Below are 27,107 nucleotides of genomic sequence, written 5' to 3'. Positions count from 1 at the left end.
AGCAAATGCAGTTTAAATAAATGCAATTTATTCAAACAGTATTCTGGACTGAATTCATTTATTGTTTTGTTCAACTCTAATCTTTTCTGGTTCTTTTATACTTGGGTCTACTTTGAAAATGGGCTTTGCCAAGTATTAAAAACCTGGTTAGCAAAATAAATATAACTATAAAATTTACCCAAAACGTATTCATTGCTCTCTTACTGTGGTACATTGTTTGGTTAAGACCGTATAAAATGTACATTCAGTGCTTCACTGCTGTGGGCAGTACCAGTGAGCTTGGTGGAAACAGCTGCTTTTCCCAGTACTTTTGTCAAGTTGCTTAAGGTACTAAACAGAAACAGCCTTCTTGACATTTCATGACTGACAGCAGGAGACTTTCGCCTTCTTTTTTAGCCAGCATTTCCCCATAAGTGACTTAGATGCATGCAGACTAGTCTCAGGATACACCTGGGAACTCAGTGTTACAGCACGGTTCTCATACTGGCTGGGATTATTATTATGTTGTAAGTATTTAGTGTGTTTTTTTGGGACTAGCTACTCTTGGCAGTGGCCTGGACTCCCATTAGAGAACCGGATCCTCCTTCTGGAGGACATGCTGTAACAGGGCTACCCTGTAATTGAAACCATGCTTTGTCATTGGGGCCACAACCTGTTCAAATGCTGTGATATGAACAGTACAGTATGTGTTGGACCTTTGCTTTTGCTCAGTATAGGGAGTGATTCTGGAGGCAGTGCCATTCGGTGTATCTTGGCCAATATTATCCAGTGTTTTATGTTCTGCAGTTGTTATGCATGATATCACCTTCTTGGAATTTTAATAAGTTTATACTGATCACTCTGGGCATCTTGTTATACCTCTTATATTTTACCTGTGTATGAACAGCCACTATGAATTCCTGCCCCCACACCATAAGGGAAGAAAGGTGCAGCTGCCCTTCCAATGACTAGGTCTACTTTTTAACCCATGTTGTCCATAGCTCAGAAAGGCGTGTGTCTGCTGCAGTGTGCTGACATGGTTTGTTTCATTTCTGAAGCCCATTCACTTCCTATTCCAAGTCATTGGCTCGGTGCCTAATGTGTAAAAAAGAGGCACAATGCCAGTGTGCCAGATATGGTGTTCAATGCAGCTTCAATTCTGCACTGGTAGGTAGTAATGCAATGTAATGAAATGCAATGTAGTGAGTATTAAACCTTTGAGTGGAAGTTTATGTCTGGCCTTCCACACTGTTTCATTCACTGATACATTTTCTTCTCTCAAGTACATCTTGTCAAAAATTGATCTTGTGAGTTGGTACTCTGCAAAATGGCTGCTACATACACACACACACACACACACACACACACACACACACACACACACACACACACACACACACACACACACACACGTTATGCAGAGGCTTTGGTCCCTTTGCCTCCTTTCCACATAATTATTTTCAGTTCAACATTACCATTTTTATTGGAGAAAAGGTAGAGTCAGTTATGTTGCTCTGTTGTGTAATTTTATACTTTCAAGCTTTGCATAACCTATTGTTCATTAGCCTAGCTTTAACTAAGTACAGCCAATCAAACCTACATTTACTATTCTATTTAAATGCACATGGCCTATTATAATCTGTGGAACAAGTGCCCTTCTTTTAAGTATGCTCAGTTGAGAAGCAGGAATCAAACTGTGAGCCTCTAAAGGATTTATATTTAAAGCTGTCTTACACGGCAGTATAACTCTGTGCTGTTGCCCCACGGCCTACAGAGGGTGACTCACTCATAGGTTGGTACTAGGCTATCGGCCCTAGGGCCTATACAAGCCTAGCCATAACAATTCCATCTGTCCATCGAATTGTTGGAAATCAGTTCTCTTTGATCACCATTTGCTCGGGATGCTTCTCCTGTACAACTGGTGTCCAGTTTTTATTGGTTCAGAACCTCCTGCACTCTCACTATCCGTAAATGTTTTTACCCTAGTCAGAAAAAAATATTTCAAATGTTGCTGGATAGTTTAACCTAAAGTGCAACTGCAGAGATCCGCACAATTTGATACAGGGCAAGGAGTTATTTCTTTTCAGACTTGTTCTGTGAGAGAAGTCCTGGTTGACAAAAATCCTTTTTTCCTTGGCTCTCCCAAAATTTGTTCTTTCAGTTTAAAGTTCTGCATCTTTATCAGCACTGGCCTGGGGCATATGGGTGCCTTTTCCTGCATAATAATGATCCTGTGCTCTTTATCCAACAGAACTTTCTCTGTTTGCAAACTCATCCATTGTCTTAATTGATTTATTGGGTCTATATTATAAGACTGACGGTTGAAAACATCGAACACCGTATGGTCGACACTATATGGTCGATGTCTTCAAACATCGAATTTATAAAAACAACAACAACAAAAAAAAGAAAAAAGTACCCTGCGCCACACCCCCCTGCTACTTAAATATACCAACTCCAAGACCGCACTACATTGCAGTAAACGGACATCTCCCCTTACGGAGAGTTCCGTTTACACGTTCGATGTTGTGCTTTCGCTGTTCTCGTGTTAACAGTATCAGCTTTGATATTGTTGGCTTTCGAGAATATAATATAGACCCGATTAATTATAAAGACATGACAGTCACTACCTTCTGCTCCCTCAGGTATATTTATAAAGAATGAGATGAGGGAAAATCTCCTATCTTCCATCTCATGGAGCTTCTGCCTCACTTCTTGAAAGGCCACTATTTCTGCTTGTTGCGTGGTATGTTCCCCTTGTTTATTCTTTAGTATTTTGACCTTATCCAACTCTAGGGGAAGCGCTTGTTCAACCTTGTCTGTCCTCCTGTCATTCTGCTTAATGTATTCCAGCCACAAAACTCAGTTAATTTCCGATCCTGCTGGTAAACCTTATCTAACTTTTCCTGAATGTCTGTCATCTCACTTTACACAGTTGGGGGTAGCTGTCAGAGTTGTGGGAGCACAATGCAGTGCACGTGGAGTCAGTCAGTTCTGTTGGTAACACTTCAAAGAGGGTTTTGTACGGTTTAACTTTATGCCGTATCTTATTCTTCATCAGAGGCACTTAAGTAAATGATTACTCTCTGAAATAAACTACAGATATGATTTTAAGCAATCGGGGAGTAGGGAGGCCTAAGAAACATGTTTAACTCTGCAGCAGTATCACCGTAAGCCCTCATTTTCAGTGGGGCCCTGAGAAAAAGGCTGCAAAAAGCATTGCCACTATGAAGTCAGTGCACATCAAGAACATTTTTGAGACAGTATGAGGTGGCATACCATTAGAGCAGTGTGATCTGAGGCAGTAATACACACTACATATACACAGTGGATAGGAAGCTGATACAGTATCATTTATAAACCTTATTTAAAGGCAGAGATAAAAAAACTTTATGATGATTGTTGGTTTTCAGAGATGAACGACTGTAATGTTTAAAACATGCTGCAAAGATACTACAAGGATGAACAAACAATGCATTTAAACTTGACTGATGCAGCTAATATGCAAGATTGACAGGTCTCCAAGTACTAATGATTGTGCACTATGTTTAACATTTAGTAATTTTCATTTCTCAAACTAATATGTTATAGATAATCTGTAAGTTGGTAGCTAGTTAATAAATGTGAGTGGAGCACATGTTTAATTAACAAGTGATCAGGTACTAATTCACACTACTAACTTTTCCACTGTACCTATGGATATTTTTTCAATCCTGTGGTAAAGGGCTTTTTTTCAGGGATGAATCTACAACCTATCCAGTTCTTAATACTCTGTGATGTACTACACTAAACTGTTAACAAAGCAAGGCACTTGAGAATGTACAGAAATTCAGTAGCAAATAAGTTATTAAAACTTGGGTCAATGTAGAACCATTTGAGGCTCCAAAAGGCTGAGTACTGGAGTGTTTTATGTTGATGCCCTGCAACAAATCTAGGTACAGTGCTGTAAGCCACATTAACCTTGTGGAGTACTTGAGACCCAGCATTTTGATGGTTGTGGATACTGCACTGTCTGTATGTTTTTTTGTAGCCTGGACAAAATTTGCATCAATTAGTGATATATCCACAGAGGTTGAGGGAGAACTGTCTTTAGAACAGTCCACGGTAGTGCGTTCTCGGAGTTGGTATATTTAGTAAGGAAGGTGTGGGGGCATAGCCCCCCAACATTGGTGGATTTGTTTTCTTCAGGTAGTTCTTCCGTTGGGATGGCTAAGTGTTTACTTACCTTTCAGGAAACGGCTTTGAGAATGTCGGTGATTTGATGTGTCGGTAAACTGAGTTTCGGGGAAGTGGACTGTCGGTAAACTAAAGGTAACCCATAGACTGCCCATGACTGTGGCCAAAGGGGCTGGTACTTTAAAAAAAAAAAATGAATATGTGTGTGTGTGTGTGTGTGTGTGTATATATATATATATATATATATATATATATATATATATATATATATATATATATATATATATATAAGTTATGGCAGAAAAGGGTTCATATTATCAATTCATCCACCTGGTCGACAAACAGAAAATAAGTAAAACATGAGTGGCATGTGCCTGGGACTTTAAGGAAGAAAAGTTTTCCATCCGCATTTTTTCATAAAGAATCATGAACCTCCTGTCTATACTTTCTATAATTTTGTGGGTATGGTTGTCTCTTCACTTGGAGACTTAAGTGAATGAGTTTCTCCCATTTTCTTCCTCTGTGATATACCATGTAGTGATGACAGACCCCTATTTAAGTACCAGCCCCTTTGGCCACAGTCATGGACAGTCTTCCATTCCCTTCTTTGAAAAGAAGATCCATTATTAATCACTACTTGCACCAGCTGTGATTCCCTACATGATGACCATCTCCCACCTTCCTCCATGCACCTCCATATGCGTTGACCGCCTTCCTCTTTGCACGTCTCTACACACTTACCTAGTTCCTCAGTGCACCTCCCTAATTGCTGACCACCTACCACCTTCCTGTGTGCACATCTCTACCGGCTGACTATTTCCCGCCTCCTTTTCTCCCTATACGGTGACCACCCCCACGTTCCTCCATACATCTCCTGTATGCTGACCACCTCCTGCCTTCCTCCATACACACCGACCACCTTCCTCAGTGCATTTCCTTACATGCTTACCTCTTTCCTCTGTGCACCTCCCTACTTGCTGACCACCTCCCACCTTCCTGTGTGCACATTCCTACCTGGTGACCATCTCCTGCTTTCCTCGCTCCCTAAATGGTAACCACCTCTCACCTTCCTCCATGCATCTCCCTATATGCGAACCACCTCCTCCCTTCCTCTATGTACTTCCATACATGCTGACCACGTTCCTCCATGCACCTCCCTACATGCTGACCGCCTTCCTCCATGCACTTCCTTACATTCTGGCCACCTTCCTTCATGCAGACCACCTACCTGCCCGCCTCTTTGAACATCTCTACATGCTGACTGTCTCCTGCCTTCGTGCATCCCCACCAGGTGAACACCTCTCACCTTCCCTCCTGCATCTCCCTACATGTAGACCAATTCCTACCTTCCTCCATGCACCTCCCTTCATGCTGACCACCTCCTGCCTTCCTCTGTGTACATCACTACTTGCTGACTTCCTCCTACCTTCCTCCATCCCCACCTAGTCAGCACCTCCTGCCTTCCTCCCTGCATCGCCCTACATGCTAACCAGTTCCTGTCTTCCTCTGTGCACCTCCCTGCATGCTGACCACCTTCCTCTGTGCACCTCCCTGCATGCTGACCACCTTCCTCTGTGCTTCTCCCTGCATGCTGACCATCTTCCTCTGTGCACCTCCCTGCACGCTGACTGCCTTTCTTCATACACCTCCATACATACTGACCACCTTCCTTCATGCACTTACCTACAATCTGACCGCCTTCCTCAGTATACCTCCTGCAAACTGACTGCTTTCCTTCATGCACATCTAAACATGCCGACTGCCTTCTGCCTTCCTCTGCGCACCTCCCTTCTTGATGACTCCTTTCTACCTTCCTGTATATACCTCCCTACATTTTGGCCGCCTCCAACCTTCCTCTGTGCAGCTTCTTACATGCCTGCCACCTTCCTCCATGAAATTCCCCACATGATGATCATCTCTTTTCCCACCTTCCTCTGTGTACCTGCCTATTTGCTGACCACTTCCTACCCTATATTCCTCAATGCACCTCTTCCTGTGGTGACCACCTTCTCCTTAACTCCATGCATCTCCCACTTTTCTAAATAGTGAGCACTTCTCACCTATCTCCATGCATGTCCCTACATGATATACACCTCCCACCTTGCTCTGTGCATACCCCTTGTTTGTGGTGATTGTCTCTTATGAACATCTCTCTTAGCTGCAAGTTTCCACTGTCTTGTTAAGTTTTAAAATAAAATAGCATTTTGAAACTGACACAGATGCACAAAAAAAGAATGAAAATGGCAAATGTGAAAATATCTTCTTCTTCTTTCGGCTTTTCCCGGTTAGGGGTCGCCACAGTGGAACTCTGGTCCGCTAATGGTTGGCAGTAGATTTTTACGGTGCCGAGGTGCCAGCTTGACGCCCAACCTTCAATGAAGGCATGCCCATTCATACAAATATATATGGATATTTTTATTTATTATGGATAAAAGAAATATTTATAGTTTATATGTTTACATGAGGATGTTTTTAAGTCATGTGATGATATGAAATTAAGGAAAGTTTAATACTGAATGGGCTATGTAGTTATTCTCAAGAAATTTGCAGTCAAAAGTGCTAACTTTAAATCATTCCATTTTTGCCAGTTCCATGAGTGGCTTTTTTTTTTTTTTTTTTTTAATTTTAGTTAGTTTTTGTAGCCATCGGGGATATTGTTGGTTTTGTTGTTAAAATAACATTTTGCTCTAAACTTTTCTTGTCTTCTGATGTAACAGAACATCAGTTAAGGTGAAATGAATGAGGTATGGAGTATATATACATCCCGTATTACAGTGCCAGCAATTCCAGTCACAAGCTGTGGTTGTATTGCTGTGCAGAAGCTGGCAGTGTAACCTAATAGCCATCTATAGTGTGGTCTGCAAGACTGGTAAACCCAGGTTCAATTCCAGTAACTTCTGCTGACAAATTTAGTTATGAATATCAAGGACAAACCCATAGAGATCCCATTTCATTGAGGTTGGCCTTTATAAGATCCATTCAAAATATTTTTTTTTTACAGACCCCCACTAGCATTGTGGGTGCTTTACCCTACACGTCACAACTTTTATAAACACTCTGCATGGTTACAACATTTCTGGGGGAGGTGGTCATACTCCAGAGAAATGGATTTGATTAATTTTCCTTTGATAATGGGGCTGTACCCCTTACAGCATAGTTTGCTTCAAGGTCAAATATGAAAACAGACCCTGGAAGCTAGTTTATTGTAGCAGAGTTCCAGTCAACTTTTACTTGTTGTTCCTGATCTCCAGTAACCATCGAGTTTCCCACCAACCTATTTTGCCCATTCTTTTCTTTCAGAGGCAAGAGCCCTACAGCCTATGAGTTCTTAGGGATGAGAACAGCAGGAACTGTGCCACCATCCTCCTCTTATGGGATTGAGAGGTTTTTTTTTTTTTATGGCTGCAGTCTTTCCCCCTGCACATGCCCAGTACTTTCTGAGGGTTTGGCATGAAGTGAGTATGTATACCTCCACTTCCATGAGAGGCATTCCCTCAATAACCCTACCTCTTTGAAAGAAAAGCGGCTCCACTGATCCCCTTAGCATGTATCCCTCAACTCTCTTAACTAGAGAGAGAGAGGGGTGAGCAGGCTCCGCATTGTTATTCCTCTGTCTCCACCGTCATCCCCTACGGCAGCCATGCTGATAATCGAACCCAGACTGGCTGTTTCCTAGCTAGTGCTGTAGACCTGTATTGCAGCAGAGTTGGCTTATTTAATTTTTATTTTATTTATTAAACCAAGTAAACTGTGACTTCTGTTCATATTTCTTTCTTGAGAGGTGATCATTGTGCATTTTCTTCTGTGTTGTAATGTTGCTTTTTGTCCTAGCAGTGTTTCCCATTTTTCGTGTTGTGGTCACTTTCTGTTTTTAGTATATTAGTGTTTGACCATTTTAAGAATATTTTATTTTTGCAGCTTTGGCTGAAAAGGTTATTCAGAGCAACCTGCTTCACTTGGTAAATAAACAAACTACAGTTTTGTATGCAGTAGTACATCCATTTTTCTTCCTGCTTTATGTGGTTTACCCATTGAGTAGCAGCATACCTCACAACCTCATAGCACAAGAAATCTGGACAAAGCCTAAAATAATGGGGGACAAAGACCTCAAAAAAGGACAGATTTTAAATATTGCTTTTAGAAAGTTGCTAAGGTAACAGGTTTTGTGTTGACGTACATTTTCTGAAGCATATTACATCTGAACCTCAAATATATCTCACTATTTAGTGATTTGCCAGAAAACCATAAATTTTATGAGGAAAAGACCAACTATGTGAAGCAAAAATCTGGACAATCTATGAAAATCTGGGCAGTTGAAAGAGATACGAGTAGCAAGTTTTCTGTAATGCATCTGGATTAAATTAGATCAGTACTACTAGAAACACTGCCCCCTACTGCCAGCATTGGGCTAAGTACTGACAACTGCTTCAGTTGTCACTCAGGAAGGTAGGGAAGCAGAAAGCACAGGCAACTTCTGAGATAAGGTGTCTTGTTAGCTCAGCTTAAACTGAGCAGAACCTGGAGTGGATTCAACTGGAAAGTGAAAGGGCAACAAAGAACTAGGAAAGGCAAACATAAGGAGCTTCTTTTGGTTTTTACTTTCATAAATTTGAGGGCTTGGTCACCAATGAAGTGAAACTGCGCACAAGAGATCTGTGACTATGTACAACTGCATATAACCTGACATTGTTGATATTAATTTATGTATGTTTAAAACGAATTGTATTCAGCTGCCATTCACATGATTAGAAGGTGTATGAGATTCTAAACATGGTAATGAGGTCCATCTGATTGTAACTATTTAGGGCTTCAGAGCAACTTTTCCAGTCTTCAGAATATTAGTGATTCTGAACAACTGTCAGTACCTTGTGAGTTATGTCTGTCATGACAGAATAATACAACACTTTATTACAAATAATATTGGATATAGAAGCACAAGGAAGTATTGAATCCAGATCCCTTTGAACACCGTTCTGGTTTAATGTAGCAATTTTTCACTTATAGCTGAGATCTGTGTTGTCCTCAGAGATGTTACGTTCTCAAATGCAAAGCCTCATAACTATCCATGTGACAGTAAAAAGAAATTGTGTGCGTGGCAGGCAGATAATGGTACAAAGCCCATCTGTAGTTATAAAAAGAAGTAGGCTTATCTTTAATATAAACCCATGCTTTTCAGCTAATCTTCTGATATATTCCTTAATATGCATACTTGTAAGCACAGCTGTAAACATATCCATAATGGTATTCTAAAAGACCTGGCCTAAAATTTGCACTGAGTATTTTTTGTTTCATGTTTACTTGAAATATTTCATAGACACTCTGAGTGCCCAAATCTGAGACTTGATGCCTGCAAAGAGGCCATAAATAATTAACTGCCAGAATATTAGACATTCTGTAAAGCTGTTCTCATGACACTAGTATAATACTGTCCTTCCATGTAGTTTAGTACTCCTTCTTCCTATGAGAGCAGCAGATTTTGGGTAGTTAGCGAATATTTTACAGGGCTGAGTGGATGGATGCAGGTTCGTAGAAATCAATAAAATTAAATATAGAACGTCTGAAATGGAACCAGACAACAGGTAGCACCTGACAGACACTTGACAGACACCCCCCACCATTTTAGTAGATTTAGTGGTAGCTTCCTTCTGTTAACGTAAGCTGCTGATCAAAAATTGCTAACTAGAATAAATGGTCGGTGTGAAAAAGCATTGCTGCAAGGTAGTGGGGAGACGTTGCATACACTAGCTTGTTTCAGTCTCCTAAATGACTGAGAGATACAGGATGAGATTCAGAGTCATGATCTGCATTGTGTAGGGTCGACTGTGTAGAGGAATGCAGGGAAAAGTCCATCTGCTGAATCAGTGATTTACCATGCAACAGTGAGGCAGTAGGAGCTGAATGTAAATGTATATGTAGAGGAGCCGCAGTGGATGAGTAACTTTGGTAATGTAATTCAGAAACAGTGCTGTGTGCCCTGTTTATAGCAACCCGGAGCTATGTTCTGGTGGTGTAGAAAGGCATGCCCCAATGTTCTGTGTATCTAGTTACTCCTATGTCAAACCCTTCCCCAGTGTCGTCCTGACACATCAACATACTGTTACTAGTGCACTTAAAGACCATACATTACTGGTGTCTGCCACCCGGCGCACACTGCAAACTAAACTTCTTGACATGCAGTCCAGGTTACTGTCCAGTCTGAACAGTTACTTTTATTTTTACTTTCTGTGATAATGATGCATCATTCTTGTTCAGATGTTGCCCAGTCTTTTCCCCACTGTCTATTCTGCCCAAATTGTTGCAGTTGAAGTGCAAAACCCAGCATTGCTTCATGTTTTATTTTTTAATTTTATTTACTTTTTAAATGTATTTGTTTCTTAATCAGGTAAACTCTCTGGACACAAGTGTCCCTTTTCACTGGTGACATGAGAGAACTCTCTGGCTAAATGACTTGTTCAGTCATGCAGCAGGTAATTGGAGTCTGATGGAATCAAACCATGGTTTACAGAAATCAGATCAACAACTCGTATTCCTAAAACTCTGCACTAGTTAACTTGTTTAGTTATTGTGTCTCTGCACATTCCCACTGCTTATATCTGTCCTCCTTCCTTATTTGCATGTACTTCTCCTTTTATGTCATAAGCAAGCAAATGAATTCCTTCCATGCTGTTGGGTTAGCATGTCATGCAAATAAGCTAAATATTACAGGACCATGTGGTTCACCTACTAATCCTTGACTTCCAGCTGGTTGACAACTGTGATCCCTGCAAAGATACAAATCAATATTTTTTGTAGGAGGGACAAGCTTCCCTGCACCCTCATGTGATGGACTTAATCCCACCCCTCTAACATGTATATACTAACTTTAAAGTTACACAACCTTGGGGAAATAGAAACACCCAGTGAAGGTGGCTTAGAACACTTGAAGTTCCCAACAGCACTGTCATTCTCCCTTTAAAACAATTAGGAGAAAATGATTCAGGAGTAGTAACACTGGTAGTTTGTAACCGAACCAGTTATGTCTTGTTGTGTCAGGTTACACTTGCTTGACAAGTAGGTAATACAGATCCAGCACTGATTCTGAAGATACTTCACTTATCGCTAACCTTCACAATCACTAGCATTTCCTACACCGCCAGTCCCTTCTCCCCATCCTTCAACCAACTAGGAACACGTATCAGTTTAGCCTAAGACCTGATTTATGTCATAATCTATCTAGCCTCGGAGATTTTGATGAAATTAGGGTGTACGGCACTTGATGGATTTCTCATAGATCACACATGAAACCAGAGTGAAAAAGCAACAAACTCCATTCTTAAATTTAGGAGATGCTTCCTATCTATAGGTTCATAGGTAGGTGCTAGGCTATCTGCCCGAGGGCATTTATAAGCCTAGCCAGAGTGTCTGCTTTCGCCACCCCATTGATTAATTAACTGATCCTCTGTCAAGCAGAGTCAATAAAGTGATCCCAGGGGGTGTATTTTCTGTTACCCATCTTATTACTTCTTCTGTATTAAGGGGGCTGCCACCTATGTGGTAATTTGTGGGTGTTTTGTTTTTCCCAAATGGGATGACTATGCATTTAGCTTGAGGCCATGACTTTGACACCAAGTGTCCGTCTCAGTAAGGCCCTTTTGGAGGATGTCCGTGTCAGCTGGAGAGTCAATTATGGCTCCAGTTTGCAGTCATCGGCGAACTTGGTTAGCCATAGTCCTCCTGTGTTTGCCTGAACTTCTGAGAAGTATATGCCGAACAGTAGGGGTCCCAGGACTGAGCCTTGCGGGACACCACTTGTGACTGGTTTAAAGTCGGACCTGGAGCCTGCTATTCTTACCGTGTGAGTTCTGTCTGTAAGCCAGTTGGCAACCCATCTCGTGACGTAGGGGTTTATGTTCAGGCTGTTGAGTTTTTCTGTAATACCCGAGTGGGGAAAGGTGTTGAAAGCCTTGGCGAGGTTAAGGTAGGCTGTGTGAACCACCTTTCCCTTTTCTATGGCTTTGGTGACTTGTGTTGAAGAAGTCAACCAGGTTTAGTAGGCATGATCTGCCCTTAGCAAAGCCGAACTGGGTCGGGTCAAGTGTTTGGAAATTCCCAATGTCTTTGTTAATGAGTTCCATGACGATGCGCTCCATAGCCTTGCAGACCAGGCTAGTCAGGCTTATGGGGCGATAGTTACCAGGGTCAGTTGTGGCCCTCCTTTGTGGAGGGGAATAACCGTTGCTGTGCACCATTATATGGGCACGTAGCCTGTGGAGAGGCTGAGGCTGAACAGCGTGTTTAGGTGGGGGGTTAGTTCGTGCAAGACGCAGCCTGGGACTATAATCTCTCAGATAAGTCCTTTGGACGAGTTGCTACTCTTCTCGTAACTACAAATGACTTGGCACTATTTACATACATGGACTGTCTTTATAGTATTGCATGACACACACCTGGGTGGGTATAAACAGAAAAGTGGAATTTTATGTTGCCCCTCACTCTCAACTTCTCTGTTTCCTACTAATGAAGGTCTAATGAATTCACTATTGCTTGTTTAAACACCGCAAACTAAAAGTTTTATTTTGTATTTTTGTGACTGTTGTTTTTTACAAAGTATTGAATATTTGAAAAATTAATTCTTGTTCTCTCTGCCATGTGCATTTGTAGGTGGATGAGTTTGCAAAAAACCTGTCTAATGAGGTAAGTTTTCCTTGCCATCAGTGTCATTTTTTTATATTGATTATGTATAATAGTTTCTGCTGTTATAAACTTGTTTGCACTGACAACTGCACAGTGATAGTGTGCGGCATATGTTTGTCTGCAGAGAGAAAAGGTGAAACAGACATGTTCCAACACTTCTACAAGGAGAGGAGTGTAGGGGCACATGTCCAACACACACACACACACACACACACACACACACACACACACACACACACACGCACACACTTCTACAGGGATGGGGCTATACAAACAGACACACCTTCTACAAAGAGAATAGCGTAGTGGCGCACACGCTCACACACAAGGGTGAAGGACACTTCTTACTGGAGATCTCTCTCTCTCTCTCATACACATATGCACCCACATGTCAGCAGGGAGGGAGCATTTAGGTAGATACACACCTATAAACATGGTGCTATAGAGAGAAACAATGGAATGCTAAGAGTTGAGGAGGGCTGGACAAACACTCGTATGACTACAATTGTAAATCGAGAGAAAGGTGTGGATAAACATATCCTCCACAGCTGAAGATGCTATGACAGACGTACAGTGAGAAGCAGTGGTGCATATGGTTTACTGGCACGTATTTCCATAGTGAAGGAAGAAGACAGTTGTGTACTGTGAGAGACTGGAATGTACATAAATTTGTGCAGCATAAGAAATTTTGGGGGGGTAAACCCAAGTATATATAGGAGAAGCTTGGTGTAGAGATGCACACATTTTTCGATGAGAAAGAGAGTGGGATTGGTAGTAGATGTATATGTATATATTCACACGTACACACGTGTGTACATATACATTCATTCTCCTTTGGAGAGATTAGTGGGTCAGCAGGAAAGAAGGGTCGCATGTAATAAGTTATACACACACACACACACACACACACATGTCACTTGGTGCATAGTGTTAAGGCTCTGAACTGTTAACAAGCTGCTTCCTGTAGTCCAGAGTAGAGGGTTTGATTCCTTCCACATCCATTTGCTTAATGTGAGACTGTGTGCAAGTCACTTAACCAGACAATGCTCCTGAGTCTCCCCTGAAAAGGGACTTTTTGTCCAGTAGAATTACCCTATCAACAAATGAATAAAATTAAAAAAATATATGATGTTTATTTAGTTTGTTTAACGGGGTAGTACACTGATCACAAAGAAATTCACATGGAATAAACACAGAAGCTAGATAATACCATAGACAGTTGAAACAATATGTAAATATTATTAACAGAGTAGAAAAACAAATGTGGATTAATTTTAGTAGCAAATGTGAGGGAAGCAGCAAGTGAGAACAGCAGGTTGAAATAGAAGTGCTATAGATAAGGAAAGAGTTAGGTTAGGTGTCTGATGCAAAAGCAGTTGCAGTCTGATTTTTGTTGTAGGTGTCTTAAATTGTGCTCTGAAAGTGGGGAAAGATGAGACGTGTTTTAGGTGAGGGGAGGGATTTTCAGAGTTTGGATGCTAACACATAGGTAATACGTGTACATGCTGCTGTAAACAGAGATGGAGTAGTGGAGCAAAAATGTTTGTAGACATATCTTACTAAATAGGAAGGTGATGGTTGAGAGAGGCAGATAAAAGTACATACGATGATACAGGTAGGGAATAACTGGACAGATTAGGTTAATTAGGAAAAAAGGGTGGCATAAGCAGAACTGCAGGAGAAAAGAGGTGGCATAGAGGGAGGTGCAGGAAAAAAGAGGGCTGTGCAAGCAGACCCACAGATGCAGTGCTGTATAGAAAGGGCAGAAGGAAGGTTGGAAGGGAGAGCGGGTGATGTATGTGCACATTTCATGTACATATCTGTATAGAGTTAGAGAGTTATCAGTCCATTATCTACCAACACACACAGACATACAGGCATTTCTACAGGAATACAAGGACTAGATTAAGCATCTTCATGTGTGCAACAATAGGTGTATGTGGAGGGAAACACATTTGTTGACAGGCACAGCTGTTTCCTCTCATTTCTGCAGTGAATGGGAAGGAGGACAGAGAGCAGGGCATATGGGCATGCTTCTTTTTTGGAGAGGGTACGGGTGGAGCAAACCCAGATATTTCTGTGTGCACAGTTTGCTACAAAGAGACAGCGATGAGACCAACACACACACACACACACACACACACACACACACACACACACACACACACACACACACACACACACACGCACACATTTCTGCAAGAAGAAGTGCCTCAGTCAGGCATACATGTGTATACAACTCTATGGGGTGTGGGGTAGGGGAGTGGGAAGGAGTCCTGCATACAGACCCACATTTCCTCAGGGAGAGAAATGTTGCTGCAGACAGATGCAGAATTACACAGTTGCACACAGGAAAAGAACAGGCAAATATGTATATATGTTCATACATAACTACACAATTATACAGGGAGACAACTGCTCATACAGGCAGGTAAGTATGTTCATACCTGCTTTTACAATGACAGCAGGGGTGGACCAAGCACAAACCCACATACGTAGGCGCACTTACTGCTATAGTAAGAAAGGGATGGGGAAGTGCACACATGCATTCAGTTCCACTCCTTGCTACATAGAGAAAGGAGTTTTGGAAAAACTCACTCACTCCTTCAGTGACAAAGGAGCTAGGGGAGATGCACCTAATCATTACTACAGTGGCTGCTAGAAGTGTAAGTACATGCACACAAACATGCACTCACTTATACAGAGAAAGGGGATGATAGAAACGCACATGAAGAAAGTATATGGAGCAGGCATACAGACCCAGTCACACACGTACTTACAAACATTTACAAGGAGATTGGATGAGGTCCATATGCACACACATGCATTCATGTCTACGTGGACATATGCATGCATATGTACACACACACACACACACACACACACACACACACACACACACACACACACACACACACACACACACACACACACACACACACCTGCATCTGGGAGCAGAGGGTAGAAAAAGAAAGATGCACACAGAATTCATGTAGGCAAGTACAGACACACACGTCTAGAGGAAGGAAGACTGTGGTAAACTTACCTGTACAAATGCAGTTTTACAGTTTCCATTGTCAAATGTATGATCTCTGACCTTCAAGAAACTTGTTTGCTGCAAATTATTTTGATATTTTTAATTTCCATATACATTTAAAGACTATTTTTGAAGGGAGTTAGTGACGACTTTTGATGTTAGGGGAAGGCTTATTCAATAATCTTGGAAAATATGTAATGTATCTGTCACTTTTTTGTATTAGGTTTCACGATCCGTTGTTGGCCACCATAGCAGTACATTCCATGTACAGATTTTCAGATGGGAGTGTATCAGGCATTCCCTTACAGATCAGGCAGAACGCTTGTCTAAGTAACCTATTAGAAAGATAATATAATGACATTTTCTAAAGCCTTTCCGAGTTGTTCAAGATTTTTTAGTAAGGAATTATACCTTTTCAAGTGGCTTAGTCAAAGGTTGCAAAATGCAGGACTGTATTTAGTAATCAGTTTGGTCAGTGAGTTGTAATGATCTCCCTGGAGTGATCAAACATACCATTAAGGATTAGATGGGCTGCTGAATGTGCTTTCCTGATATTGGTAAATGTACTTGGGACAAAGTTTAAATTGTTTTCCATCATCATTAGATTGTTTGTAATGCAGGAGTAATGTGCTTTTTTAGTATTTAGTCATGTATTTTATAATCATAAAGTACATTCTTTTTGCCAAGTGTTATGATGTAACATTTACTGACATTAAAGGTGATACTGGTACTGCACCAGGTATGTATTTTTGTAGACCACATATTGGAGAATTTCAGCATCTTTTACTAACATATTTATGTTACCCAGTTTGCAGTCATCAGCATTCATAGTTATCAAGAGACGTTCTCCCACTTTTATGTCTGAGATGAATACTCCAGAAAAGAAGTGACTTCCTGCCATCCAAAAAGAGCCATTTGTGGTGTCAGTGGCAACTCTTGTCAGGATGTATATTTAACCCTCAATTGACTTGTGGGGTGGCAATGGTAACCCCTTTTGGGATATGGGTAGCCCCCCCACACTGACTTGTGTCCTGTATTTATCCATTGGAGTGGTGGCCTTGTTTCATCACTGAATTGTTGTGTCCTGTTTATCCATTGGAGTTGTGGCCTTATTTGGCCTAATTGATTTTGTGCAGGTGGAGGCTTGAATGAGAACAGTGGCAGTAGGACCAGGAATGTGGACTTGAAAGTCCAAGTGGAGGCTTGCATGATAACAGTGACTGTAGAACCAGGGATCTAGGCTTGGAAATCCAAATGGAGATTTGCATGGTAACAGCGGCCTTAGGACCACGGATATGAGCTTGGAAATCCAAGCTGATGATGATCACCCCAGTAAATTTGCATATGGACAAATGGATATGCCTGGAGAGGGCATGGAATGTCTCTGCTGTGATGTGAATGCACACTTCAGCCACCAAATTGGGGGGGGGGGGGAGTTAGTGACTTAACCACAGAACTCCTGATGGCTGCCTGTATGATGACTTCACAGAGCATGAGGGCTGATGGTTGACAGGAAATGGTAGAAAAATAATATAAAAAATATGTGGTGCCAGTTCTGCAGAGAAAGGGGCATGAAAAAACAAAAGGTAGTAGTTTTTAGAGGGTAGCAGGAAGAAAGGGGCAGGACAAAAACTTTCAAGTTCCTTAGGAAATGTCAAATCCAAGACAACATCTTTTAAAAAAGAGATGTGTAAGAGTAAGGTGTCAGAGATTGGAGATGCGAGGAGGTGCTTTAAAGACAATGTGAGCTTTTTAATCTCACATTGGTCAGATACATTGTATAACCTTTTTTAAGGAAGTTGTACTGTCAAATATAATACATGGCAGAGACAAATCTGTTCAAGTTGGACAGTGATGGAGCTGCAGTAGGAAATGAGTAAATGCATCACAACTTGTAAGTTAGTTCAACACATGTTTATAAAGTGCAGATTCTTATCGGTTTTCTGTAGCAAAACAAAGTGTTCCTAAGTAAATGGCACTTTTTGGAACCCCGAGGCTCTTGGTGTTGTTGGCAGGTAATGTTCTTGTTCTTCTGTAGTCATGCTTCTTTGTTGCCTGTCCTTTGCTTTCTCAGGTGTGTGCTCACCTGTTAAATGTCACCTGGTGTTATGCAGCATGGAAGTGATTGTCAAAAAGCATAGGCTGTGCCTTTGCTTCTGTAACATTAGTATCCCTGAACCTTTAGACTTACCTAGACTCTAATATGTAGGACACAGTTTGTTGTAGTATGTTACTAACTTCTTTTGTTGTACATTTCAGGTAGAGCACCATGTGGCCAAATCCTTTCCTGATAAAATCGCACAGTTGGATGCTTTTCTCAAGGTAAAAAGAACATTTTGTTTGTTTGTTTTTTAACCAGCTAAGTGAACTGGACCTGAGATGTATTTCAGCCCTGGTCTAGGCCGGTGGCACATACAGTTATGCAACATTATATACAAAAAATGTAATAAAATCACAGTAGACAATTGCACAGTCGTAAAACATTACAGTAGCAGTAGTATGAACTGTATACCAGTAACAGAGATTAGTTGTAATAGCAGTATTCAGTAATAAAGTAGTAACATGTTGGAGATTTTATTTATACATATGTATCTGTGTGCATGTGTGTATATATGTACATATAATATATACAAGTGTTAATAGAATCTATATCGGTGCAACACAGTAGCAGTTAAAGATAAAGTAGTAACATTTAAGAGGTGTACATTAGGTACTAGACAACAGCGGTTACAAATAGTAACAGGAACTGCACGTAAAGTACTGTTTATCAGCAGATAAAATTATATTGAGTATTTCCCCTCAGATCCTTTTCCATAGTGAAATGATGTACCTAAAGATATAATGAGCAGTATTTGTGGTGTTTAGTACTAGCCATTACATTTGAAGTACCATCAGTTTTAGGAGTTACTGAAGTACTTTGAGCTTTTTCGTAAACTGTAACAATTGTTTTTATTCTGATGTTAGGTAGTAACCAGTTCCAGTTTACAGGTGTACACTTATTAAACAGTTTTCTCCCAGTGCTACAGCAAAGGTAGACTATGCAAGAGTAATGGCTCCTTGGTCAGTGGATCTAAGTGGGTGGTGTACTGCTAAACTGTTAGCTCACCTTCAATGTATTTTCTCCTATGGCACTGCTGGCTTATCTTTCAGTGGTCAACATATTACTGACTTAGTATAAACCTATAATCCCAGTGGTTTGTTCAATTGTTATTTATTTATTTTTGCCACTAGGGATTATTGCAGGTTTAATAGTCTTATGGTGCACTGTTTAGTAAAAGGGTGACTTCAGTGGTTTTAATAACCAGTTTGCTGTTTCATTGATAAACAGTGAGCTTTCCTGGCATTTCTCAAGGATATAAATCGACATATGTTGGTCCTGTTTGTGTGAAACAATGTGCATTATGTGGTGAATGAATTACCAACACCGTTGGAGCACATTTCAACAAGGAGACGACAACATTCACTCCGATTTTCATTCTGGAGTGTGTGTGTCATCTCAATGTTGTGCTGGCTTTTCATTCAGCACATAATGCACATTTGCTTCAGACAACCAGGAACAAAATTTGTCTATAAAAATATGCATGTAACTGGTCACCTGATATGTATAAATGCCTTCAACACCTTTTATAACTATGATACTGCTTATATTAAGTTTCTAAGTGGGATCAGAAAGCATAGTTGCTGATTTTGCTGGGATTAGAAAGAACTTAGTCAATTGCAAATGGTGGTAAAATCTTGTTGGATATTTTTTTTTTTTGTTTATTTTTTAATGTGCTCAACAGTTTTGACTTCCTTTTGTAGAACAAAGTAATTTGCACTTAGCAAGTTTGTGAAGTTTGAGCAAATCAAGTAACATCTCTTTAACGAATATCGAGAGAAGGGATGTTCTTAGCACTGCTACATGACGGATGTCCTCATACTGCTTGCCTTATTCTCAGCAGGTTCCACTAGCCGAAACTGTGTATGTTCTGTCTTTTCTGTAAGCTAATTATGGAACCTTAGAAAAGTCCAATAGCAGCCACTTTAATAACTCCACAGATAAACAAGGCAGTAACTCAGACACACTTTTAATCACCTATAGGTATAGACAATTAACTAGTGTCTCTCATGCTTTTAAATACTCATAATATTTAGATATTTAGATTAATATCATTATGAATATGAATTTATTAAGTTTTTTATTACTTTGTATTACATTACTGTTTTATTAAAGTGTTATAATTTTTAAAATAATGTTTTTAAAAAAAACCTTTTAAACTGGTCGACTATTGCAAACAAAATGTAGAACCATATGTAATAATCTCATGTAGGTTTAATTTCACTAAAATGGTAGTTCATTTAGATAGAATTTTTAAGTAATATAGAAAGGGTATGATTTTTTATATAACTGAAATTCATTAATTTACTATTCTGATGTACAATATGCATGTATCTTGGCCATAATAGTTAATATGCATTTAGACACAAAATGGTTAAATGTTTTATGACCAATTAATTATCCACTTAATTGATACTGATTAATTATTACTGCTTAAGATTCTAGTATTTAAAAGCATGAGGGACACTAGTTAATTGTCTTCTGAGCTGGTTTATTTGTTTCACTTGTTTATCTGTGGAGTTATTAAAGTGGCTGCTATTGGACTTTTCAAGCTGTCCGGTGAATTTTTCTAAGGTTTGTTTCTTGTGATTTTTAATTATGGAACCTGTTTGCCTGGACCTCTACCCAAAACACACCTCTGTGGTCTTGCAGGATGTTGTTTGTGGTCGGGAGTTACAAAAGCTCTGTATTGTGACTTTCCCCATTGTAGTGTATATACAGTTAGTGACACTGTATATTGCTGTTTGACCATTGTAGCCATTTATTGAATCCAGTGAGCACTGCTGTAAGACTTGACTGTACACCACTGTTTTGAGTATTTTTATGAAAAGAGCTTAAATTAAAGATGGGTCTGAAGTTCTTGAGCGCTGAAAGGTATGATACTTTTTTTGTTTAAACTGTGAGGAATGTGGTTAGAAATAAGCTGATAATATCAGCCAGGGGGACAACGAGACAGCAGCCATTCTGAAGGAATGAAACAGGGTTGAAAGTCATTTTTTGAGGTGATAGATTTAATTTGTAACTTTTCAAGTAACTTTGAAATTATTAAACTGCCTTGAAATGGAAGGCATTAGCAGACTAGGAATATAATACTTTAGAATGTGACACTGCCACTGGAATAAACTGCTGGGAACAAGGAAACTACTTCCTGACAAAATGTGTTGTCATAGATGCTTAGACAAATCAGAGTCATTATATCATGCAGGAAGAGTTGAGAGGGCATTTTGATGGGAAGAGTTGAGAGAGCATTTTGATGGGTACTGAATAACCACTTTTCAAAAGTTCTTGAGGTTTTCTACTAAGATCGTTTACCACTTCTTAGTAAGAGTGATATGGTGGCTTTGTTAACCTGCATTCCCGTATAAGTTATTGTAGAAAATAGTGGGATCACCTTTTTCTGTCACATGGAGTCCCTTTTGTTGAGCTGACGTTTCAGTGTACAAGAAAGAAGGAGCATTTGTATCTCCTTTTTAGGCTTCTCATCCCAAGAGTATCACATTAAGAGTGTTAAGGAAGTCCTTGAAAGCTTCAATGGCATTTTTCTGAGATGTAAAAATGCTCCAGTTCACAGAATCTATACCTACTGGAAGTCTAGTCTCCTTTGCTGAGGAATGATGTTACCTGTAATACATACATGTTTCTTAATTAACCCAGTTTTACTGGATAGACAGACTTTACAGAACACAACAGCTGGGTGGCAGAGGGGTGTCATGGTTAACATTCCTCCTTTACAGAACATGTGAACCCTCCAGCTGGGGTGCCTTCAGTGCAAAGTCTGCATGCACTACTGCCTGTGATGATGTTTTTTCATGGGTCTGTGGTTTCCTTCTGCATCTCAAAGACATGCCAGCAAGTGAATTGATGAGCCTCTAAATTGCATGTTTGATGTAATGTGATGTGGTGGAGCGTTATCCCATCCAGGATAAATTTTTCGACTTAATCCTATTGCTGGCTGGGATAGACTTAAGTGACTCTGTAACCCTGACTGGGATAAAGCAGTTTTTGGAAGATGAATAAGTAAAAGAATAGCTAGCCACCTCTATGTTTCAGAGGAGTAAATACTTTACTGCAGCCCTGCTAGCATAAGATAGATGGGCAGGATGTGGGTGTTGGAAGACCTGGCCATGAACAGTGACAGAGAGTGGCTGACACAGGCAATTACTCTTGGAGGAGACTCTGGGAAGGATGCTGTCTTGTAATCTGCAGTACTGACACTGACTAGAGGCTAGATATTATGGTCATGCAGCACAAAGCCTAATATGTGCGTTTGGCCTGATTACCAGTGCCAGTATTACAAACTTTTTATCAGTATGTTCTGGAAGCACACAGATGTCAGCAACCTCCGGCATGGCACATGCATCAGGTTGACAAGGACAAGATTATGAACCAAAGCAGAAAACCTCTGACTCTGAAGGATGATGGTTTTGAGAGTCCACTCCAAGCACCCTTCCCTGCTCTCTTGAAACTCTAAGACAATGGAAGGCAGAAGGGAGGTACTGAGTAGGTCTGTCAGAAGATGCAGGCCTTCAGCTTAATTGAATGAGAGAACAATTGAACCCCTAGACTCAGCAACCCACACCCCTAAATTGTGGTGCCTAGCACTTTTGTTTATTTGTATATACGAGTTGTTTGTGGATACTAAGCATGTTTAAACAATAGGTTAAAATGTATGAAAATTAAATTACAAAATAAAAAGTTCATAGAATCGGATAATACTAGTAATCACCACCACCGAAGTAGAAACACTGATGAAATACATACATGTATGTGTATATTTTTTATCAACACAATTGCTGACTCCCAACACTTCCAGTGAAACCCATCAGTTCTGCATCTCAGTGGATTCACCTGCCTCACTGAACTACTGAAACTGTCTTTAGCATGGGTTCTATCTGTTCAAAAATCACTGCCATCATGGTGGTTTTCTAGTTTAAAAAAGAAAACAACTGTTCTTGGGGAAAAAACAGGTACCTAACTGCTCCAAGACTGTTACCCCCATTTCCCACCCACCCCTGCTGTGCCTAAACTTATTTCCAAATGGCCACTACCAATAAATCAATCCAATCACAACAAGAAAGATACATATTTATATTATTCAGATTATCCAATTAGTGTTTCGTACTAACTCCCATAATGTCACATTCCACTTACTTAACTATCTGCTACTTGCGTCTTTTAATGTAATAAGTTATAACCAGACAAAATAATAGTTTTTAAATCCTCCACATATCAAAACTCATTACAACTAACAATTATTCCTACCCACCCATAACATTATTCTTTTAGCTTAGATCAGAAACATGAGTTGTAAGCAATATGATAACTTTATACTCCTCAATCCTGCTATTTCGATCTATTACGGCTCACATAACCTCTTATCATACAGAACTTAACTCACATTTTATGTACATTATCCCCTTCCCAGACCTACTACAATTAAAACATACAAATTTAATAATAGCACCAACTATCTGTAGTCCCACAAACCTAAACCTTGTAGCATTTACCTTACTCGTACAACAAACTTATCCTAATGTTACACAGAAATACGATAAGTTTATATCAAAATATTTAAAATTTATAGTTCACATTGCATCACAGCTCATACTTAGTGGGGATATTCATCCCAGCCCTGGCCCCCAAAACAATCCAACCCATCTAGAATCTCAAGCATCGTGAACAGAATTCAAGAATTGCATGCCACCCTTGCTCTATATACTCCAGATATAGCCTTTATAACAGAAACCTGGCTAAAACCAGACATCTCTAACAATGAAATACGTCTCCCAGGATACAATATACATAGGCTAGATAGACAACAGAAAAGAGGTGGTGGTGTCGCCTTTCTTTACAAAAACAATCTCAATGTAGCAACTTCAGACCTAACCATCCCAAACTTTAACAACACCGAAATACTGTTTACTAAGGTAACAATTAATCCAAAGAAGCATCTGAACATAGTGGAAGCCTGCATCTGACCTGGGAACAATCTATCTACTCTAGAACACATCTTAAACTGGACAGCAGCAGCCTTTCCTTAGGAAACAATTATAATGGGTGACTTTAATGTAGACTGGCTCTCCTGTAGCTCTCAAAATCCCACTGACCACATTAACCTACACTGTTTCTCACAAACAATCCAGACTTGTACTAGAGTAAACAAAACATCAAACAAACATTCAATCCTGGACTGGATCCTTACAAACTTGCCAAATTTATCCCTGCACTCTGGCTGTTTCCCCGATAGCCTCAGTGACCATATTCCAACTTACATTCTCTGACACCGAATGAATCCAGAAAAATTTACCACCTACCATCAAATCCGAGATAGGAAAAAAATCTGTATAACCAGTTCAAAAAATACAACTGAGCACAACTTAAAAATCTCCATTTAGATACTGCAGTTGAATACTTTAACTGAACCTTCCTCAATATCCTAAACATCTTGGCCCCCCAAAAAACAATAAGGATAAAATCCAATTATGCCCCCTGGCTTACCAAACAAGATATATGTTAAAAAATAGAGATAAGGCTGGGAAAAATGAGTCAACAACAAAACTACAACTAGCAAACGTATCTAGAACTACAAAATAAATCTAAAAAACATATTAGACAGGACAAAATAAATTACTATAGCAGTATCCAATCAAAAAAAAATCATACAAACCCACAATTATTCTGGTCTGCCATCAAAATAATCCTACAGCCAGGACAGACTAGTACTCCCTCCCCAACACTAACCAATACTAAAGACAGCATAGCCTCACAATTTAACAGATACTTCATTGAATCAGTACTAGCCCTCACAAACAATAATTGCTCTTCCATTGCCCAGACTCATAGTAGCCATGCTTGATCCCAGTAATTTATCTTTCCAACCTGTCCCAATAAACACCATAGTTAAATATCTCAAAAGGCTTAAACCTACTACACTTGCTGCCAACTATTTATCTACCTGCCAAATATCTAAAAAGTGCTGCAGAAGCAATATCCTATCCAGTATCTATATTAATAAATCGATCCTTTTCAGAACAAGTCCCTAAAATTTGGAAAGTATCATATGTCATCTCTCTACATAAAGGTGGAAACTCGACAGAATTATCGAATTACCAGACAATAGCTATTATCCACCCAATAGCTATACTATCGCCATTATCTAAAGTACTTCAGAGGTGCATCCATTCACAAATCTTAAATTATCTAATGACTAACAATCTTCTAACACTCAGCATGGTTTCCGTCCAAATCATAGCATTACCACTGCCCTTGTTAACTTTACTAACATTATTAACCACCATCGCAATGAAGGCAATTTAGTTTCCTCCATCTTTCTTGATCTGTCCAAAGCTTTTGATACCGTCTCACATTCTAAACTCTTAACTACACTCTTGGAACTTAAACTTAGCCGTCCTACACTTACTTGGTTCCAGCAATATCTAACTGCTTTCCAGCAAGCTGTAAAATGGCAACAAAATCTCTCTTCACTACTGCCTGTAACCTTGGGAGCACCACAGGAATTTATTCTGGGTCCTCTCCTTTTTATTATCTTAACTAATAATCTTCATACTGCCACCCGCTTGCCTCCGTAGGTCAGTATTTAGATGATTCCACCCTAATTTGTGCCACCACAACACTACAGAAACTTCAAAAAATCACCCAGCAGTCAGTCAGTGCAGGGGAATCCTGGCTAAACAATGCACAACTTATATACTTAACTCTTACAAAACAAAACTCATTCTCTTCTATCCAACTAGAGCTGCAGACCCCCACCCACCACTCAGAATAATTGTATGGTTTGATGATGATAAACTTTCTCCAGTTTCCCAAACAAAATTACTCGGCATGGCAATTGACCATAATATGGCATTTGACATGCACATATCAGAGATAATAAAAGAAGTTCACAAAAATCTAGGAACCTTATACAGAAATCGTCACTTTCTAAAATCTTCAAAGGCCACTATAGCAAGAAACCATCTTATCTTTATGCTACTATATACCTCAAAAATTCTCACAAATATTAAGAAGTCTGACCTTGCTAAAGTTGAAACGTGCTGTAATAAAATCGCAAAGTATGCTATAGAATCAAATTTCAGATCCCATCATTGTTTGGCTTTAAAACAACTATCTTGGCCCATAGAGTACTAAATCAGCCAGAAAAAAACACCATTACTTCATAATCTACTAATACACTACCACAAAAAACAGGGTATTGCATTCCACTATCAAATCCTTCTTAAATGTTTCCAAACCTAACAATGCAGCTGGAGTTTCACTTTACTCGAACTGCATAGCCAAAACCTGGAATTCCCTGCCATTAAATATCAGAACAACTACTAACACTTCCAACTTTAAAAAAACTTCTCAGATCACACCTATCTGAACCCTGGACCTGGTCTTGCGCAAACCCTGGTTAGGAAATAGATGTCTTAAGACAGCTAAAAGAACACAACCTGTTATTTTTGTATTCGAATAGTATACCCTGCTAAGCGTAGGTATCCTTAACTTGCTTGTTTTTTTTACCTTCAATCACAGTACTGCTCTTCTTTGTATTCCTGCCTAGACTATATGATTGTATTAATGAAATGTATAATGTGTATCATTCATTGTGTGCTTGTATCTGAGATTGAATCAACACTTGTATATGTATCTTACTGTTATTTATAAATGTGGAGCTTTTCTCCCTGGGCCTCCACTGAAAAAGGACATTTTATCTAGTCCGATTTTCTCGGTAAACAAATGAAAAAAAAATAAAATTGATTCAGTGGCAGTCACAGCTACATGCAATGTAGGGGGTCCTGGGTTCAGTCCCCAGTTAAGGATCAGTTCTTTTCCTGTTCAGTCATTTATTTCCTAAGATAAATTAACTTACTTTTTACTTTTGTACTCTTGAGTGATTCTTCAAACTGCATTTCAGAAAGGGATTTTCTAGTCTCTTCTGCAAGAATTTCATGTTGCAAGCTCAACACTGACCTCCTTACTTCATACCATGGCTTCAGTGTATTAATGTGATCAATTTGTTTTATCTATTTCTTTCCTGGCTTTCTAGTCTTTGTAGTTCATGGCATTTATTCTTTCAGTCACCTCAAATGGTCCTTTAACCAAAAATATCTTCACCTTGGAGGACATTAAAACTAATATGTT

At 39.7% G+C, this 27,107-nt stretch overlaps 1 protein-coding gene across 2 annotated transcripts in view; it reads left to right on the top strand.

The window, feature by feature from the left end:
- Window positions 1-27,107, top strand: part of PSME1 (proteasome activator subunit 1) — a 150,959-nt gene that overhangs the window by 10,473 nt on the left and 113,379 nt on the right. For both annotated transcript variants that reach the window (XM_044058754.1, XM_044058755.1), the window contains exons 3-4: window positions 12,796-12,828; window positions 18,125-18,187. In XM_044058754.1, the coding sequence (XP_043914689.1) occupies window positions 12,796-12,828; window positions 18,125-18,187 (96 nt within the window). The remainder of the gene's footprint in view (window positions 1-12,795; window positions 12,829-18,124; window positions 18,188-27,107) is intronic.

The sequence above is a fragment of the Protopterus annectens genome, chromosome 16.part0 (genome assembly GCF_019279795.1).
Source record: "Protopterus annectens isolate FY-2018-M chromosome 16.part0, PAN1.0, whole genome shotgun sequence".
Taxonomy (NCBI): Eukaryota; Metazoa; Chordata; order Ceratodontiformes; family Protopteridae; genus Protopterus; species Protopterus annectens.
Note: the sequence above shows the minus strand (reverse complement) of the source record. Positions and strands in the feature narration are given on the sequence as shown.